The sequence below is a fragment of the Notechis scutatus genome, chromosome 4 (assembly GCF_049901735.1).
Source record: "Notechis scutatus isolate UNSWTSFEM ecotype Mainland chromosome 4, rNotScu1.2, whole genome shotgun sequence".
NCBI lineage: Eukaryota > Metazoa > Chordata > Lepidosauria > Squamata > Elapidae > Notechis > Notechis scutatus.
Genome location: NC_142012.1, coordinates 144,534,691 through 144,552,735, shown reverse-complemented (window position 1 = coordinate 144,552,735; position 18,045 = coordinate 144,534,691). Strand labels below are relative to the sequence as shown.

Here is an 18,045-nt window from a genome sequence, read left to right as displayed (position 1 = left end):
ACCATAACTACATCCACTAGGTTTGCCAGACCCAGCCAGGTTAAAATCAGGTTGATAAACCTTTATTCTCAAAGTGCATGCGCAAATCAAGCCAATCTGATTTTGGGCTGGTTTGACCGATTGTGTGAACTCAACCCTAACATAGGCAATGCACAACTGAATTTCCCCGAGTGCATACCTTTGTGGTTCGCTGTGTCACGGGGGAAGCAGCTTGAAAATATTCATGACATTTCCAGGTTTGACCGGAGGGATTTGGGGGCTTTTAATCAGATTTGAGCCCAAACCCGCAACCAGGCACCATACGCTATCAAGAGATTTAATCCCCAGCCGTTTGCAGGAGCCATTCCGGACTCCAAAAACGCACTCCGAGTTTTTCGCCTCGCCTCGCCTCCTCGCCGTTGGGGGTGGGCTTGTTGTATGTTTGAATGAGAAAGCAGGTTGTGGCGGCAGCTGAAAGAGCTGGGCTGGGGGTGGCTGGAGTCTTTGCTGCCTGGTGCGTGAAAAGTCTTCAAAACCATTTCAGGTTCAGCAGGAGGAGGAAAACGAGAGAGAGAGAGAAAGAAAAAGAAAGAAAAGAGGCGCGAGGAAAGGAGGAAGCAAGAAATCTGGAAAGGTGGGTATGAAAAGAGCGGGGGCTGCTGGACCTATTGGATAATCAGGAAAGGTGCAAGGAACTTTAGCAAAGCTTTCCCCAACCGGGCGCCCTCCAGATATGCTTGGGGGACACCCCCCCCCCCCCGGGCAATGCCTGTAGAATATGACAGCGGGACTACTCAACACGTTTGGAAGGCTTGGGGGACAATTGTTTCGGAGGGGAGCCGGGTGATCGCGGCATTTAGAAAGGAAGAGTAGGACGTCCTTTGTGCTCCTGGAAACCTCGCAGGCAAAAGCCCCGAACGGGTTTGAAGGCTGTGGCGCAAGTCGCCTCTTTCCTTCGCAGCGCCGGGTTTTTGTGTGTGTGTGTGGTTTTTTTTTTTGGCACCTTGCAAAAGTGGCCGATTCCCGGGCGCCCCACCTGCACGTATCCCGTTGGGATGGCGAGGAAGTCTGCTTAACTTCTTGGAGCGCCTCCTTCCAGCTGCGATGCGCCCCGCATTCTCCGGCCTCGCACCCTTAAATAAATAAATAATAAATAAATAAATAAAAAGGGCTGCCTTATTTGTATTCCTTAGGGTCGTTCTTTCCTTATTCTCCGGCCCAATGCGCGGTCCCTGGGAAGTATTGTAAGATCTCTGGAGGCCACTGAGACCTCAAGGAAGGCTGCCTTGGATTGCAGTCTGCAAAGTGGCGGAAAGTATTGGGAGGTTTGCCTTCCCAGCTGGGCGGTGGGCCGTGGGATTGCTTTTCCTTGACCATTTCTCTTATCCTTTTAGAAGAGACAAAAAGCCGGGGAGGGGGCGGAAGAACAGCAGGGAGGGGATTGGGGAGGCTGCTTATTATCTTCCATCTGTTTACTGAGATCTCCTCTCTTTCCTCCTAGTCGCTAAGTAGCCTCATGTGGATTCACCTCCCTCAGAAAACCAGCCTCCGTTGGTCAATCATTCCCTTCCCTGTCTCCCCCACACTTATTGGTGGGGAAGAAAGGTGGCCGAGAGCTCCCTTTGTTGCGTTAAGTAAATCAGCCTCTGCAGCGACATTGGCTGTATTAGGCAACAAGCAAAAGTAGCTGGTGTGTTTATTAGCTGTATTAAAAAGTAGGCACAAAATTCTCCACAGATGCCTTTTTCTCATTGGCTTGATTGTATGTAGCATATGTTAAGTTTTGGATCTTTTTGTATTTTTAAATTTGGTTAGCCCCCATTAGCGCTTGTTTGAGCTGAAGGGAAGGCCCTTGTATTTGAACTCAAATAACGCACAGGTTTTTGAGAGCTCAATGAATTTATCAGGCAGGATGAAAGCCTTCTTAAATGAGAATCACTTATTTCTAGGAGTGTTATTGATAATTGATCTCAGTTTGATCCAAGTTATTAAAATCTAACTTTTGGAATAGTGAATCCTGAGTTTTGAACTCTAATGTGAGAGACTGAATTTAAATCTCCATTTCTGACACTGTATCATGAATGATTGGAAAAACAGAACTTTTAGCCCTGGTTGTACTATAAAGTAGGCATAAAAAGTTGTCTCATGAGGTAGCTGATAAAAATTCATGCTGTAAACCAAGGACATTTAAAAGAAATAAAGCAAATATTTAATGTAATATTAAGCTTATTTACTCAAATTAAGTCCCTTGATCTTTAAGGGAATTAGTTGCAAGTACCTGGTAATACATAGTGCATCCAGAACTTTGATGAGCTGAAAGCTTTGTATAACTAATAATATTATTAAATACTTTAAAAAAACATTTTATTTGTTGATGTCATGATCTTAAAGGCAGCTATGGTGTGATAAAAAACTTAATGGGGTGAATATAAACCATACATCTTTGCACAAGTTATATAATTGTACATGTGCAGATCCACATTAACTTCATTAGGAATATAAGGACTACTTTGTATGTCTTGTATGTTTCCTAGATGTCAAGTTGGTGCCTGGTCCAGCTTAAACCTGTCAAGGTACAGAAGATTCAGTGTGCATATTGTTCCTCCAATAATGCAATATTGCTAAAACAGGGCACACCCAAGCTATAGTGATTCATGTACTCCTCCTCGTGGTTAGACTACTGCAGTGCACTTCATATGGGGCTGTCCTTGATACAGTTGGTTCAAAATAAAATGAGTGACCTGGCTGCTGACAGAAGATTCGGCAGCTTCATAGTTACCATAAGGCAGAGGTCTCCAAACTTGACAACTTTGAGACTTGTAGACTTGAAGTTGAAATCCACAAGTCTTAAAGTTGACACGTTTGGTGATCTCCTGCCTTAAGGTAACTGCACTGGCTACATCTAAACTCCCAGCTCTAGTTCAAGATGCTGACTTATAACTTTTACATCTGTACTTGCAAGATTACCTCTCTCAACCAGGACCATCCTGCCTTGTGCATTCATCCTGAGGTAGGTTGAATGTACAGTACAAGGCAGGATGTGAGGTTAAAGGTGTGGGTGCCTGTAGGCCCTTCTTTCTTTATAGCAGCTCCCATGGCATGGAATGCCTTGTCACCTGAGATGAAAGAGCATGGCAGCAAAAACCACCTTATTCCAGTGGGCTTTGGGTACAGGCTTTGGACTTGAACTACACATGCAAATTTTATGTGAATTATGTTTATGTAGACTGCCTTGAATTATGGTTTTGCAATTGATTGATTATGTACCATCAAGTTGTTTTGGACTCCTAGTAACTACACAGATGGACATCAGAGTAGATAGTGGACCACACAGATAGCATTGCAATAGATAGATACTTAAATAGCTTCTGGATAGAAAAAAAAACATGTATATTGTGGGTATTGTGGCTTTTAAAATATGTGTACCTACCAAAATAAGAATGTATATAGTTATATGTGGTGTATTTGCATCTTCCTGTATAAGAAAGTTGATGGTAAACAAAATAAGTGAATGCAACTCTATACAAGCATACCTCCTTGGAAGTAAAGCTATCTCAGTTCAGTTGGTTTGCTGTTTAGGTAGGTACACATAAGATTCTAACTTTTTTTACTTGCAAGTGTAAATTACTAGTATTTTTTTACAGTATTGAATGTTGTTTTTTTTAAATGAGCCCTTAAATTTCAAGATATTTTTTTTTGCAAAGACACCTTGATGGGCATAAGAAGTGTTGCTGAATTAAATGGGAGTTTGGGATAAACATACTGAAAAAGTAATTCATCATTAATAGAAGCTCTTCCTTTCTCTACTATCTTATCTCTCACAGTGTATGACAAAAGATGGCACGTAAGTGGGGCTGACACTTTTCAGTCTGTTCTGTTTTGATATTAGATGAAGTTATATCCAAACAATGCCAGCATTGCGGGGGGTTTGATTAAATGCTCTTGTTCCCAAAGGTAACTCAGAGTCTTCTGGGATGTATGGATGTCGCTTCCAAGTTCTTATCTCCTGCAACATGCCTTATATGTGTTAAATAGATGGATTGTTGTACAGGGCAAGCAGAGCGTAGGGTTAACCTCTTAAGAGTAGGTTGATAGCTTTTGCTCTTCACCTCCTATCTGACTACTTTACCCTCTTTAAAGCACTGCCAAACTGACAGAGGCTCCAGGAATCTGCTGGGAAGCCCTGTTTTCTCTTCTTTTCAAAACAGCTTCCTTATCCCTGCTAGCTGTACTGGTTGATTCACAGAATTAGATTTGGTCCCTGTCAATACGGTTAATGTCTAGCGTCAATCGTTTTTATAGTTCTGGGGAGCTTAGACTAGCTTTGTCTTCCAAGCAGCCAGGCGTGCGCTTATCAAACCAGAGAACATTTGTTGGTCTCTCTTCTTTTCCTTGCACCAATTTTCACAAATCAACATAGATTCCTCTTCATGAGCATTTGGTGCTGGTAAGTGATTTCTTGGCTGTGAAAATGGACAGCATTTTTGATTGTTTGAGCAACTGTGGACACCATAAGGCAGTCTTGGCCTGAACACATGGCGTTCCAGTTAACTCGTTATTTTCTTTCCACTGCATTGTGTCACTTTATCCACAACATTTTATTAACATAGGGGAGGAAATTGTGTAAGGTCTGTTCCATGCAGTTTCCAACACTGCTAAGAACTGTTTTTGTATTTTATATCAATTTCCTTATTTTGAAATGGATTTCATGTCTCCTGAACTGATTCTAGTCATAATCTCCTAATTTTCCAGAACAATAGGATTATGTAGGCCACGAGGAATAAACCTGTTAGGATTGGAACCAACTTTCTACTCATGTTGTTTAGAGTGTTTAGAGTTATAGAGTTAAGAATGCAACTCTGGGCTTACCTATTTAGGAATGAATTCATTGAGACTTACTTCCAAGTAAGGTTTCTTAAAAGTCTTTTGAAACAAAACTTGAAATCCTCTGTTGGCTGATATCTTTATTATAATAGACCAAAATGTTACAAAAGGAAGTATTAAACTTTTGTATTCTGCAGAGCTTTTCATCAGGTTAGGGAGGACACATTTTATTTAAATTGAAGTGGCTTAAATGGCAAGTCAGTACTTCGTTATCTAAATCACAAAGTATTTATTGTCCAGAGGATTTTGTGATTCCTAGCATGCTTGTTTTTTTTATATATATAATCTGAACATACGTTCTTTAATTTTCAGCAAGAGGTATAGTTTTTATTTTCAAAAGCTACACATAAAATAAAGCAATTATTTAGTAAGATTTTTTTTCCAGTGGTAGTTGTGATAAAAGGTATGATGAAATGATGGTCCTAGAATTAAATGAGGGATTGTATACATTGAAATTATTAATAGCTGTATCAGCTTCCGGGTCAGTTTTTACCGTGGATGCTCAGATAATATTTTTGCCATGAAAGAACCATCACCAGTTTTAAATACTTCAGAATTCCCTTGCATTTCATTTCTGTAACCTGTATACTTTTAGAATGATCTTTGCTGCCACAGATATTAACTGATTTATCATTTCCATATTGGCAAGTAAAACAACAAATAGTTAGAAATTACATTCATGATATTTCAACCACACATTTTGCAAAACACTTTAGAAAAAAGAAAGCAACATCTGATATAAAGAAAAGAAACTAAAATTGAATTTTATTCATTCTGGGCTAGCAAATAAAGAGGGGAAAAAGCAAGAGTTTGGTGAAGACGGCAGGATTTTTTTTTTTAAAGGCCAGGTGTTGTGGTCACGAGGTCACTGACCTTTAAAAAGCTTTCTGCTTCTTTCCCATTCCCTCCCTTCTGTGTCCCATCATCTGTGGTGGGCATGATAATGTAGAAAATTTCACACACTTTGGTGGCATTTGGATTGGTCCTGATAAAGTTTTTGTCAAGCAGTGAATTGGGAGACTTTTTTGTCTTAAATTTTGAACAGTAACATCATAATGACTAACATCAACCTGAAAAAACTAACCTGCTATAAGTCTTGAAGTCAAAACCATCCTTATAATATTTATAGGATTTACTTTTCAGTGATAGCGAGGAATCATGCTCATTGTCAAAATAAGCTTGGTAGGAAAAGAAATAGGAACATATCGAAAGTGCTGGCTAATACAAAAATTTCAATACCGCACACATAGTGATACACATTGTATTAATAAAATTGTACAATTACTTTCTTTGTGAATTAATTTAGAATACCTCAGCACCTCCCCCACCCTTTTAATGCAAAAGTTTACTTTCTCATGCAAGCAAGACAAACGAAAGAATTGCAGAACTATGCTAAGAAGCTCCAACATATTCTAAGACAGGGCTGTCAAACTCCCAGCCCATGGGAGGGATACGTCACACGCTGGCCACACCCATCCCTGGTTTAGTGAAGGGGAAAAAAAATCCTGATACGTCACGTGATGCCTCCGTGACAACATGAGTTTGACACCCCTGTTCTAGGAATTGAATTTGAATCTGAAATATTAAAAATGATCTGTATAAGTTTAAAAAAGAATAATTCTTCCTAAATTGTTTTTCAGGAGCAAAATTATTGTTGGTAGTTGATCTTAAAGAAGAATATTGTGCAACATATTTTTTATTTGTAGATTTTAATCCCACCACTATTTTTATAAATGACTCAAGATGGCAAACATACCTAATACTTTTTCCCACAACAACAACCCTCTAATGTGAGTTAAACTGAAATGAGAGTCACTGGCCTTCATGCCTAAGGTGAAATTAGAACTCAACGCTCTCGTGGTTTCTAGCCTGGAGCCCTAACCACTATATCAAGCTGGCTCTTTAAAAAACAATTGAGTATTTCTTAAAGAGAGGTCCATTGTTAGAACACTATCATCAAGAAAACTTATTCTTGGCTTCCTCACTATGAACCAATCATAAAAATTAGGACACAAACAAGGCATATCCAGCTGATCTTAAAATATAAGTTGGCTAGTAATCAGGGAGGTAGTTCATTTGTTAATTGATGAGAACTGCTGTAACAAAATAATGCCAATATTGTAGGAGCCACCTGACCTACAGATGTTCAATATACTGGGTATTATCTATAACTTATTTCTGGATGCAACCTTGTTATTTTTACTGCAGGTAGAATTTGCCCATCTGGTATGTACCAAGTGAGAGGTCTGGTTGCAGAGTCCCCCCCTCCCCCCAAAGTTAAGTGGTGGAAACCCAGAAGCAGGTATTACTTTGGAATGGTCTCTTCTTTGTCTAGAAAAGCTATATGTTCTTGTAGAGACTTTGGAATGGAGACATCTTTTGAGGATGGATTTTATGAACTGGGGCTGGTTTTTTTTGAGTCATAAGTTACTTAAACTTGGTGGATGAGGTAATGTAGCTGTATACAAGAATATACCAAGTTTTCAAGCTTAAAGACCAGAGGTGGTATTCAGCAGGTTCTGACCAGTTCTGGAGAACCGGTAGTGGAAATTTTGAATAGTTCAGAGAACCGGCAAATACCACCTCTGACTGGACCCACCCCCATCTATTCTTTGCCTCCCGACTCCCAGCTGATCATCTGGGTCTTCTTTTGTTGCCCTGCACAGGAGAACAGAGCTGGAAAGCAGGTTAGTGAGGTGGAGAGGGAATCTGGATTTTGCAGTAACCTTCCCCTAGGAATGGGGTGAGAATGGAGATTTTGCAGTATCCTTCCCCTGCCATGCCCACCAAACCACATCATGCTCACCAAGCCATGTCCACAGAACCTGTAGTAAAATTTTTGAATCCCACCACTGCTAAAGACATGGATCTTTGCTATTTTTGAGATCCAGCTGACATTAAATTGCAGAATATTTTCGGTGATGGAAATGATCTTGGGACTGAACTTATCCTGACAACTGTGGACTGAAACAGAAGATATGACACCTTGGTGAAATATTTTAACATTGAAAGAGACTGAGATCACCTGTGCTTTGCTCATGAAACTCCATATTTCTCCATATTACAGAATAATAGATGATATGCAAGTACATATTATTTTTTTGCCTACATGGTAAAACTTTCTGGTGTAGTTAATTGGAATCAAAAGTAAAAGAGTGCATTTTCCTTTAGAGATTTATTTAACGACAAATATACATATGGATCAGTGGTGGGATTCAAATTTTTTTTACTACCAGTTCTGTGGGCGTGGCTTGGTGGGCATGGCAGGGGAAGGATACTGTAAAATCTCCAGTCAGAGGTGGTATTTGCTGGTTCTCTGAATTTCTGATACTGGTTCTCCAGAACTGGTCAGAACCTGCTGAATACCACCTCTGATATGGATGTTTCATTTGTGAAAGCAAAGTTTAGGTGACTTTACGCAGCCTATTTTAGTATTTGCATAGAAATATTGTCCCTTTTGGGTATGAGAGATCATTCGATATAGATTAAATGGTAGATTTATTTTGAGCATCAGTTATGAGTGACCCCTTCATGTGTCAGTAAGCAATGGCTGACACGTGAGGATTCCAATTTATATCCAAGGTCATCTATTGCTTGGCCACATGATCTTTCTCTGGAAATCATTAACTCTATTGATTGACTGTTAATGCATAATGTCATTTTAGTAGATGTACTTTCTGCAAATTGGTACCATTCTGATTTGCTGGATTATAGACCGCAACATTACCAACCATCATGGCATTGTATATACTTCTCTGAGCTGCTCTAGACAAGATGTCACATTTTGATTGATCCTAGAGTAGAGTACTGTCTCCTTATTTCTAATCCGACTAGTATGAGGACACAATTATGTTTCTAACAACTGCTTCTTACTGGAGCAGTTGGTTTCCCACAGGAAGTTAAGAAAGTGAAGCCAATAATTTTTTGGTTTATCAACACTGATGTAAAAATTTGACATAAGACACAAGTCAACTATTGTATACTGGAATTGCAGGAAAATGACCCATCCAATTTACTTAAAAAACACACTAGCAACACTCACCTTCCTGTTCCTTGCTACTTTGATCTTTTCTGTTGTCTAATATTTTAAGTTTAAAGTAATTGTAGCTTGCCTCCATCTTGGCCCACTGTCTAGAATACCAATATAAATATGTAGGCCTTCTGCCATCGTTCACAGTCTTTATTTTGATTGAACTTTTTAGTGCAAGGGAAGCATTCTATTTGCCTGAAGTGAGAAGAAGTTGCACAGTAGATAGTAGAACAAGAAAACATGTTTAGAGCCTGGATCCCCAGTGGGTTTTGGAAGGCACAATTCCAAGGGACTATTGATTTGGGTCATGTTGCTGCAGGAAAACTGTGGCAAGGGAGGGTGAAAGCAATGCAGAATAATGCATGTAAGTTGGCTGCTGAAGATCCTGAAGAACATTACCTGCTAATATAGTATCATAACAATGGAGGTTGCTGATTGGATTGACACATTGCATTGGGCCATTAAATGTTTGGTTTTGGTTTTGACCAGATCCTAGCAATTATAGTTTATAAATCTTGCAGCATTAGATATTGGCTGATTCAATAAATTATTATTAAGTGATGTTTTAATACAATGCGTGAATCAAGGCAATTTGCTATGTAGGATAAACAGGAGATTGTTGTTATAGTTGCATCCTGTTTGTTCTCTTTCTCCTTATAACTACTTTGGCCCTTAATTCTTAGGAAATTTATTTTAATCCTTATTCTACTCTTCATTCCATTTTGGTACTTTATTCTTAGGAATAAAATATTGGATTTTCATTTGATCACGTAGTACTCTAGAATTGGGGATTTTTCCCCCAATAACAAAGCAACATTAAAATTGTGACTTGATGTCAAACACCATCTGACTGTCACACTCAGGCAATAAGAACCATATGGATGTCTGGAAAGATGTGTATTGGTAATAAGGTATTGTAACAGACTTTTGGAAGCCTGTCAAAGAAATTCTTCAGACAATTTGTATCTAATTAATTAAAGCAGATTTATTTTAAGTGTCTTTCTCATGTTTCCTTTCTCCCCTAGACAACAGAATAATTGCCCCCTCCTTCTGATTTGTATGGGTTTCCATCTCATTTGATCTCATCTAAGCAATTCTGCCTGGCTCACAACATCAAAAACAAATATACAAACATATAAAAACTGTTCATAATCAATTTAAAATAGCCCAATTCACTTCTTATCTTATTCCCAGTACAGTTACACATCATATCATATTTGATAGCTGCATCTACTTTGCCTGGATTACAGTTGCAGTGGAATAAGGAAGTAGATTAGTTAACATTGGAGAAGGATGCATTACATATGTGTGGAAGAGAATCGTGATTCTGATGTTGTTCTCTAATCAACTGTGCAAATAGAAAACAACCAAGAAAAGGGAAAATGCCTTTTTTGCCGACAGGATAAACAAATTTTTTATCATATTACTAATGTGATAAAGGCATATCATTCTTTTATCATCATAGTGCTTATAGTGATACATGTATTATGTATATATGTGTATATGTATATATATCACCATCTAAGTTGGGTGTCAAACTTGATTTCATTGAGGGCCCCATTAGGGTTCTGTTTGACCTCAGAGAGCCAGTGTGTGTGTGGGGGCATGGCCAGGGGTGGACATGACACAGGACTCATGTCGGGGGCAACTTTGGTGGCCAAGTGCTAAGGCAGGACTTTCCTGAGACCCTCCCTCCCTCTCATTCTCCTTTCTTCCTTATTGTCCCTTCTTTGCTCTCTTCCCATCTTTCCTTTTATTTCTTTGTCTTTCCTCTTTCCCTTTGTCCTTTCATGTCCCTTCTTGCATACTCAAATGCAAAAATGGAGCTGGGGGGGGGCATGTGTCCCATTGGGCCCCATTTTTGGCCTAGACAGCTCCTGCAGCCCTTGCCAGAGAAAATTGAGCCCAGGGAGGCCACATATGGCCCACTGAGCTCTGTTTTTTCTGGTAAAGGCACTGTGGGCGGGTCCTTTGCTGTTTCCAGGCCAGCCCTGAGGGCCATATCTAAGCATCCAGCCTGCGGGCTTTGAGTTTGACATCCCTGATCTAAGTGATATGTATGTATGTATCACCATCTAAGAAGACTTGTAATGCAATCAAAAAAGTTTTTCTGGTATTTTTTCTTTCTCCATAAAAACAGTTGCAGTATTGAAACTCTGGCTAACATAACTAGAGGGAGAAAGCCAGATGGCTTGCTTGTCAGTATTCACTTGTGCCATTACCCAGCTGGCAAGCAATTCAGAGGAAAAAGATGACAGCATGATCACATGTTCCTAAAGGGTGATGGAGGAACTCTAGGGAGGCAAAAACATAGAAAGGGAGGGACATAACAGCTGCCATGTTTTAAAAACCAATAAGGAGGGAGGTTTGTATCTACCACCTGGTGTGTTCAGGTTGCTATAAGATGGACAGCAGCGAAGGTTGACTCTCTCCTGGGGATAATGCAAGAGAAATGGTCAATCTCAGATTTAGAAATCTGGTTGTTATATAATCCGCATGTTGCAGGTTTTCCACCTGGTATAATTTTTCCACATGACAAGTAAAACATAACGTGTTCGTACTTTATAAAAAAGAAATGAAATTAATTTGGGGATGTAAGCTAAGGATTATTTTCAGAAATGACTTAGTGTGTAAATGAACACCCTTGGCAGTTAATCCTATAGATAGAAGAAAAACTGAATAACACACGCACAGACTATATTGATAACGTGTAATCACTTTGCAATGGATTAACATGGCCTTTGCAATTAACATAGTCTAAATATAGATCTGAGAGCTTCTGGGGAAGAACAGATTCTCCCAGGCCATCTCAAGATGAACTGTGTGGCATTAAACATTTAAACTGTGTATAGAATTCATTTCTGTGTCCAATTTAATTAAGGATTAAGGGATCAGTGCTCCCTTATATTCCTTAGGATAATTACTTTCTAGGTAGAAGAGGCAAACTGAGCTGTGACAATCTGCTGTTCTGATCCAGCAGCAAAGCTAAGGAAATCCATGTGTGGTGCCGTGTGTGCTGTCTTCACATAATTGTCACAGGTTATCTCTTGGTGAAGGAATGGAAATGACTGGTGGTAGGCAATGGAGAAAAGAGGCAAGTTAAGAAGTTGGCAGAGGGTAAGTGGCTCAGGCAAGCTAAGACGGGAATGAATGGTACATTATGGTTACCAGGACCATTATCTACAGAGGAGATATATCATCCTAAACTTGGTATCTCCATTGCACTTGTTTTGAAAGGAGAGCTTGGAAATGTTCTCTCATTGAGACTTCCTGGTCAAACATGGCAAACTAATGTCCCCACAAACAATGACACAGAAGGACCCCAAGACCAAAAGCCAGGAGATATGCCCAAAGTAATGGAGCTTCTCCAGATAAGCCATGAGATTGCCAACAGGAACTCTGGGGGAAGGAACTCCTCGTGAAGAAGTGTGGAGGGATCCTTGCCAGCCTGCGAGGAGAGCACTAGGAACCATGGAAGAAGTCATTATGCCCACAGCCTCATGCAAAAGCCTTTTGGAAGGACACCAGGTTTGCCCAATCCACTCTCTTTTTTTAATATAAATTTTATTTGGGTTTTCACAAAAGCACAATACAAATAAAACATCTGTTTTTGAGAATAGCATGAACCCAGGTTATCACTTCTCCATACAGACACAAACTCAATTTCATATTCATCTTTGTGTTCTATTCCATATCTTATTTTAACATTTTAAAATTTTCTCCAAAAATTTTCCCCTCCCTTGGTTTTCTCAACTTTATTTTTAATTATCTCATATCTAAATTCAATTATATATCTTTTTCTAAGTTTCAATGTCTTTCTAATCATTATATTTATACTTTTGTCTGTCCTGTTTCAATTTCATATTATCTTTTCTCATTAAACAAATTTTCCCCTGTAGTTACTAATTGGAGTAAGACACCTTTACATCTTTTAATTTTATCCATTCAACTCTTATTTAAACTTCAATTTATGCCTTTAGAATTATAACATTCAATATAGTACATAACTTCCAATTGAATTCTGCTTGGTACATTCTTAAAATACACACTATGTTCTTAAAACAATTATATATATATGACAATAGTAAATAAAACACTCATTCCATTCCAATTCAATTCTACCATTAACATTAGTTACAATCTTAACGTCTTTAACATTTCTTTTCAATTGAATATCATATTTCCTTGGGAACACTTATAAACTTTCCATAATTCTTTCCCCCCCCATATTTCTCTTCACTTATATTTTTATAAATCATTAATAATAATTAAAATGTTCCCATCCTTTCCTAATTTCATTCTCTCATTCTCTTTATTTCATTTATTTATTAACATTCCATTGCATTACAATAAGTATTTTATCCATCATTTTAATCATACATTGTTTCATATTTTCTAAAATTATTTCTATTTCTAATATAACAATACTATCTTATGTACTTTTGCAGAATCCCTTTTTCAATTACATTTTCACCCATTATCTCTAAATAGGCTTATGCTTTCAATCCTTATACATTTTCCCTGTTTCTCTATATCTTGTTTGTCTTTTATAACTTCTTTTCCTTTCCTTCTTTCCCCTGTTTTTCTCCCTCCCCTCTTTGCCCCCTTGTCTCTCTACTTCTAATTCTCTCTTCTGTAATCCTCTCTTCTGTTGCTTCCTAATATTATAATTATTTTTCAAACTATTCTTTTTTTGGGTTGTTTTTTCAAATCTTAAACTTTTCACTCTCTTTCCCCCTTTCCTTCCCCCGCGCCATATAAAATTACTTGATCATTAAAGATGGCTTCTTCTTTGTCCCGACCTTCTTGTTCTACAATTGTTTCTTGTTGTTTCTCATAGTTCCAGATCTCCATTTCTAAAAATTGAAATACAAAGCCAAAAGAACCTCTTCCTTCTTGTGCATCTTCTTTCTGTTTTTAAAGTTCCATTTTCAGTTCTTCCAAAAGTGATACCATTTTAAACATTTTTAAACAACCACCCGATTGATTTTAGTCATTGAAGTCCAATAGCCAAAAATCCAAAAATCACCAAGTAATCCAAATAATCCAAAGCTGTTTCTTCTTGCTTCTTTTTTCCACTTTCTCTTCCTGGGGTTCTATTATTTTGTTACAAAGTTTCAGTTAGAATGTATCTTTTAGGAATCTTGTTAAAGTTTCACTGTAAGTTCCTTTTAGTTCCAGGCAGTCTCCTCCATTTTTCCAGATCCCGCCCTTTTATTCTTTCCTTTTCTCTCCTTTCCTTCTTTTAAAGGTTTTTGAGTATCCAAAAGTCTTTATTATCCCTTTGACATTTTATTTTCAGCTTAAATGCCTATTGATGTCAAAGTGGATTTTTGTCAATTTCGTACTTAAATCTCTTAGCTGTCAATATAAGGAAGGGAAGAAAAAAAAAAGCCAAATCCTTTCCCTTCTCTCTCTCCTTCGCTGCTTCAAAATCTTCTTTGGGAACAATGTTATTTTTTATGGTTCCAATTCCAGGGTACCTTACATTGCTGCTTTTTCAGTTCAACCCGGTCAACCAAAACTTTCTCTTCTTATATTCCTCCTGCACATTCTTTTCTAGTTGAGTTCTTCTTTGAGGTGGCCATTTCTGACCACCGCTATAACCGCCTTCGGGAAAGGGAGTAATAGCCAGCTGAGGAGGAGAGATGCGGCTCTCCTCGACCCTGCTGGTGGTCTTCCCCCTCTTCACCACCTCTACGGGATGGCTTAGCCCTGAATCCAGCTGGCTCGGGGTGTTCCGGTGGTGAGCATGGATCAAAACAGTGCACAATCACAAAATTTGGTCCATTGCTGAAGAAGCTCAAACCGGAAAACCGCCCAATCCACTCTCTAAATCATGTGTTAATGGAGCAAATTTTAAGTGTAAAGAGTCTTTTCAGATCAGTGGAACTCCTAAAGCACCTTTCCCAGACCCATTTGATCTGGGAAAGGTTAAAGTAAAAAGAAAGGAACCAATTTTAAAGAGTTTAAAAGAACCAAATGCAAAAAACCTTACTGGATTTTGGAATAAGAAAGCTAAAAAATGGACTAAAGGGACAGTTAAATGTGGAATATTATGTCATTTAAAATATTTTTTTGAATTTTGTAAACAGGTAGTATATATTTCTGAGAAAGAAGAATGTTTAAATTAGCTAACAGAGATGATCGACTATTTTAAACAAAGAAGTAGAAAAAAAGGGAAACATAAAATTCTGAGATGACTGTGTACAGAATTAGGAAATGCTGAAAGTAATCCATAAAGTGTTAGGACACATGTCATATATGTATAAAAATCCCTTTCTCCATTTACTCCCTTGTTATGAATTACACAGTTGAGTAAAAAAAAATGGTTATCACTAAAAGGAGTGAAAGTTTTAGAAAGGAGGACAGGATTGTTTGACCAGTCCAGAAGAATATATTCTTTGTGACAGTACATAGAGGAGAATAGTATTTCGTTATCTAGCACAATAATCATATGTTTATAAAATTGAAGCATGCACAATAGAAGATAAAATAACAAGTACTCTTATAGAATACTGAACCTTTTTCAGACTTTTAGCTGAAAATGAAAAAAGCTGAAATGATTTTTAGATTGAACAATTAAGACAGTGTTGAACAAGGGGTTAAAAGGATCCTGGTTGTAATTAAGGAGGAATAACAATTGTGATAGTAATTGGGGTAATAAATATCATAAGTCACTAATTATCTTTTCCCCTTCTTTTAACAGTATTGTTTCCTGCACTATTCCTTTTTTCTTTTTTTCCCCCTTCCTTCCTTTTATATATATATATTTTCTTTTATTCAAGTAAAAATTCTCAATAAAAACTCTCTATATAAAAAAGAAATGTCCTGTCATTGCTTCCATTCTGAATGGATAACTCCTCCCCAGTTTTGGAATGAAAAGCCAAAGAAAGAGAGCTCAAAGGAATATTGTCTGAAAAGTGTAGGAATAAGAACTATGGGAACTATGTGCAGCTACCTGCCAATATGAATGAATTCAAATATGTTTTTTCACCTCCTTTTCCAATATTGCCTGGGTCAGCTAGATGTCATGTTCATTTCCCCCCAAGATTTGGCATTACCAAAAATAACCTTCAGAAACTATTATTATCCATGTTTCCTTCTTTCTATCTTTCATCATTAACAGTCAAGTCAATTTTTCAGACTATATGCACATATTATAGTAAGCTTTTGTTTAAAGTACAGTATATTTCAAAGAATATTTTTCTAAGTTGATCTATCACCCACCCACCCAGCATACTACAAGTCTCATTTATTCTTGGGACTCCAAATAGCCCAAATAGTTTTTTATGGCCATCCTATAGTTTTCATGAATTCTGTATTTAAAAATGCATATGGCAGGATATTGCCATGACAGTTATTTGTAGATATCGAAGTGATTCTAAGAGGACCACCAAAGGGGTTTGAAGCCATGAAACTCTGGGAAATGTATTACCTCAGTTGCTATGCCTGAAACTCTTTTACCCAGTGGAAATTGAGGCGTGAACATCATCTTTTTTTGCAGTTTTCCTTAAAATAGCAAGACTGGAATAGATTTCTGGTAAGAATTAAGAGAAATGTCTTAATGATAAAAGCTCTAATAATGGAATATGGTGCTTTAGCAAGTGCTGGGCTATTTTTTCACTTAAGTATTTAAGCATGAACTTAATTTCAGAAGTGATCCATCAGCTGCATTTTGCAATGCATTGCAGGTCCTACATTTAGCAGTAGGTTAGACTAGATGACCTCCAAGCCACTTTACAACAGAGTGATTGTATATACAATGAAGCTATTCATCTACATTATCAGAAATCCGTGTCTTATATTTCATCTATTCAGAAGCTTTCGCCTCCCTGCTTTCCCCGGAGAAATGTAATCATATACAACTTGCTTTAGTGATTACACTAGAATGGCCGAGCCTGAAAGAGTAATGGTGGAAACATTTAGAATGAAATTATATATTTTTTATTTTGTACTGATGTTGGCCACCCAAATGTAATTTCTTTCTCTGAATGCATTTCACTAGATTGTTTTTCTTAATGATTCTCTGTGCATTGCCAACATGTTTTCCTTCCTTTGCAGAGTGACAGCCTTTGACATTAAGAAAATTTCTGACAATGAGTTACTGGAACTTGGACAAAAGAAATTGTCTTCAGTACTGCAGACATTTTTTGGTGGACAATAGTGTTTTTCATGGTAAGATGTATATTATTGCTTCAGGTTTTTGTTGTCTCCATTTACTTTCTTCCATTTAAGTACATCTGAAGTAATGGGAATTCACTCCATTACGTGGTGCTAGGGATTCAAACTGCTGAACTGCCGACATTTCTGATTGACAAGCTCAGCGTCTTAGCCACTTAGCCACCTTGTCCCTATATTCTTTCCATACTGTTTTAAAAAATCACGCCCATCCCTTGGTCAACTGAGTAGGAAAACAAACATCAATCCTATTAAGCTAATGGGGTCAAGACTGTTGAGGTAATTCCCTGTTAGGAGAATGAGTGCATACAGGAAGACGTATTTTGAGAGAAGTGTTCAAATAATACACACACACTACACAGATACACTGTACAGTAAATGTAGGTTTTTACTTCCAGAAAGTTTAAGCAAAGTTCAAGATAAGCAGTCCAAAGTAATTCACAGGTTAAATCAGTCAGTTTTCATCCAGGGATAATCCAATTAGAAAGTCCAGTGTCAAAAACAGTTCCGTATCAAACTTACATCAAATCCAGTAAATATCAGTCAATTAGAAGAAATGGAGCAATGGCAATACTTTCCAACAGAAGGAAACAGAGACCCACTCACTTCACTGAGACTCTTCTGAGACTAAGGCTAAGACAAACCAGGTTTCTGGCTCCATCTTATGGCCGTTTGAGTAACCACACCCAATTGCAGTTTTTAGCCTGCTCTTAAAGAGACAGTATTAAAATGTCTATCCTGGTTTATATATTTCCATCCCAAATAGCTGTTAGGTGACTCACATTCCTAACAAAGACTCTATTGTAATTACATGAATGTAAGTCTAAAATGGACTTACATTTATATGAATGTGCCTCTCAAAGTCCATTTTTGCACTCCTGTCCTTTAAAACTATACTACCTAACATACTATATGTCAGGGGCAAAGAATCAGAACCATATGCTAAGTTCCAGTTAAGATTTATTGCTCGT

General features: G+C 37.9%; 1 protein-coding gene across 3 annotated transcripts in view; it reads left to right on the top strand.

Annotated features, from left to right (window-relative positions):
* The first annotated feature begins 417 nt into the window (after window positions 1–417).
* The window catches only part of PLCH1 (phospholipase C eta 1), a 132,691-nt gene continuing 115,063 nt past the window's right edge, over window positions 418–18,045 (top strand). For 2 of the 3 annotated variants that reach the window (XM_087965221.1, XM_087965217.1), the window contains exons 1-2: window positions 418–613; window positions 16,958–17,071. In XM_087965221.1, coding sequence (XP_087821347.1) covers window positions 16,993–17,071 — 79 coding nt within the window. In that variant the 5' untranslated portion in view covers window positions 418–613; window positions 16,958–16,992. The remainder of the gene's footprint in view (window positions 614–16,957; window positions 17,072–18,045) is intronic. The other variant, XM_087965222.1, reaches the window with a different exon arrangement.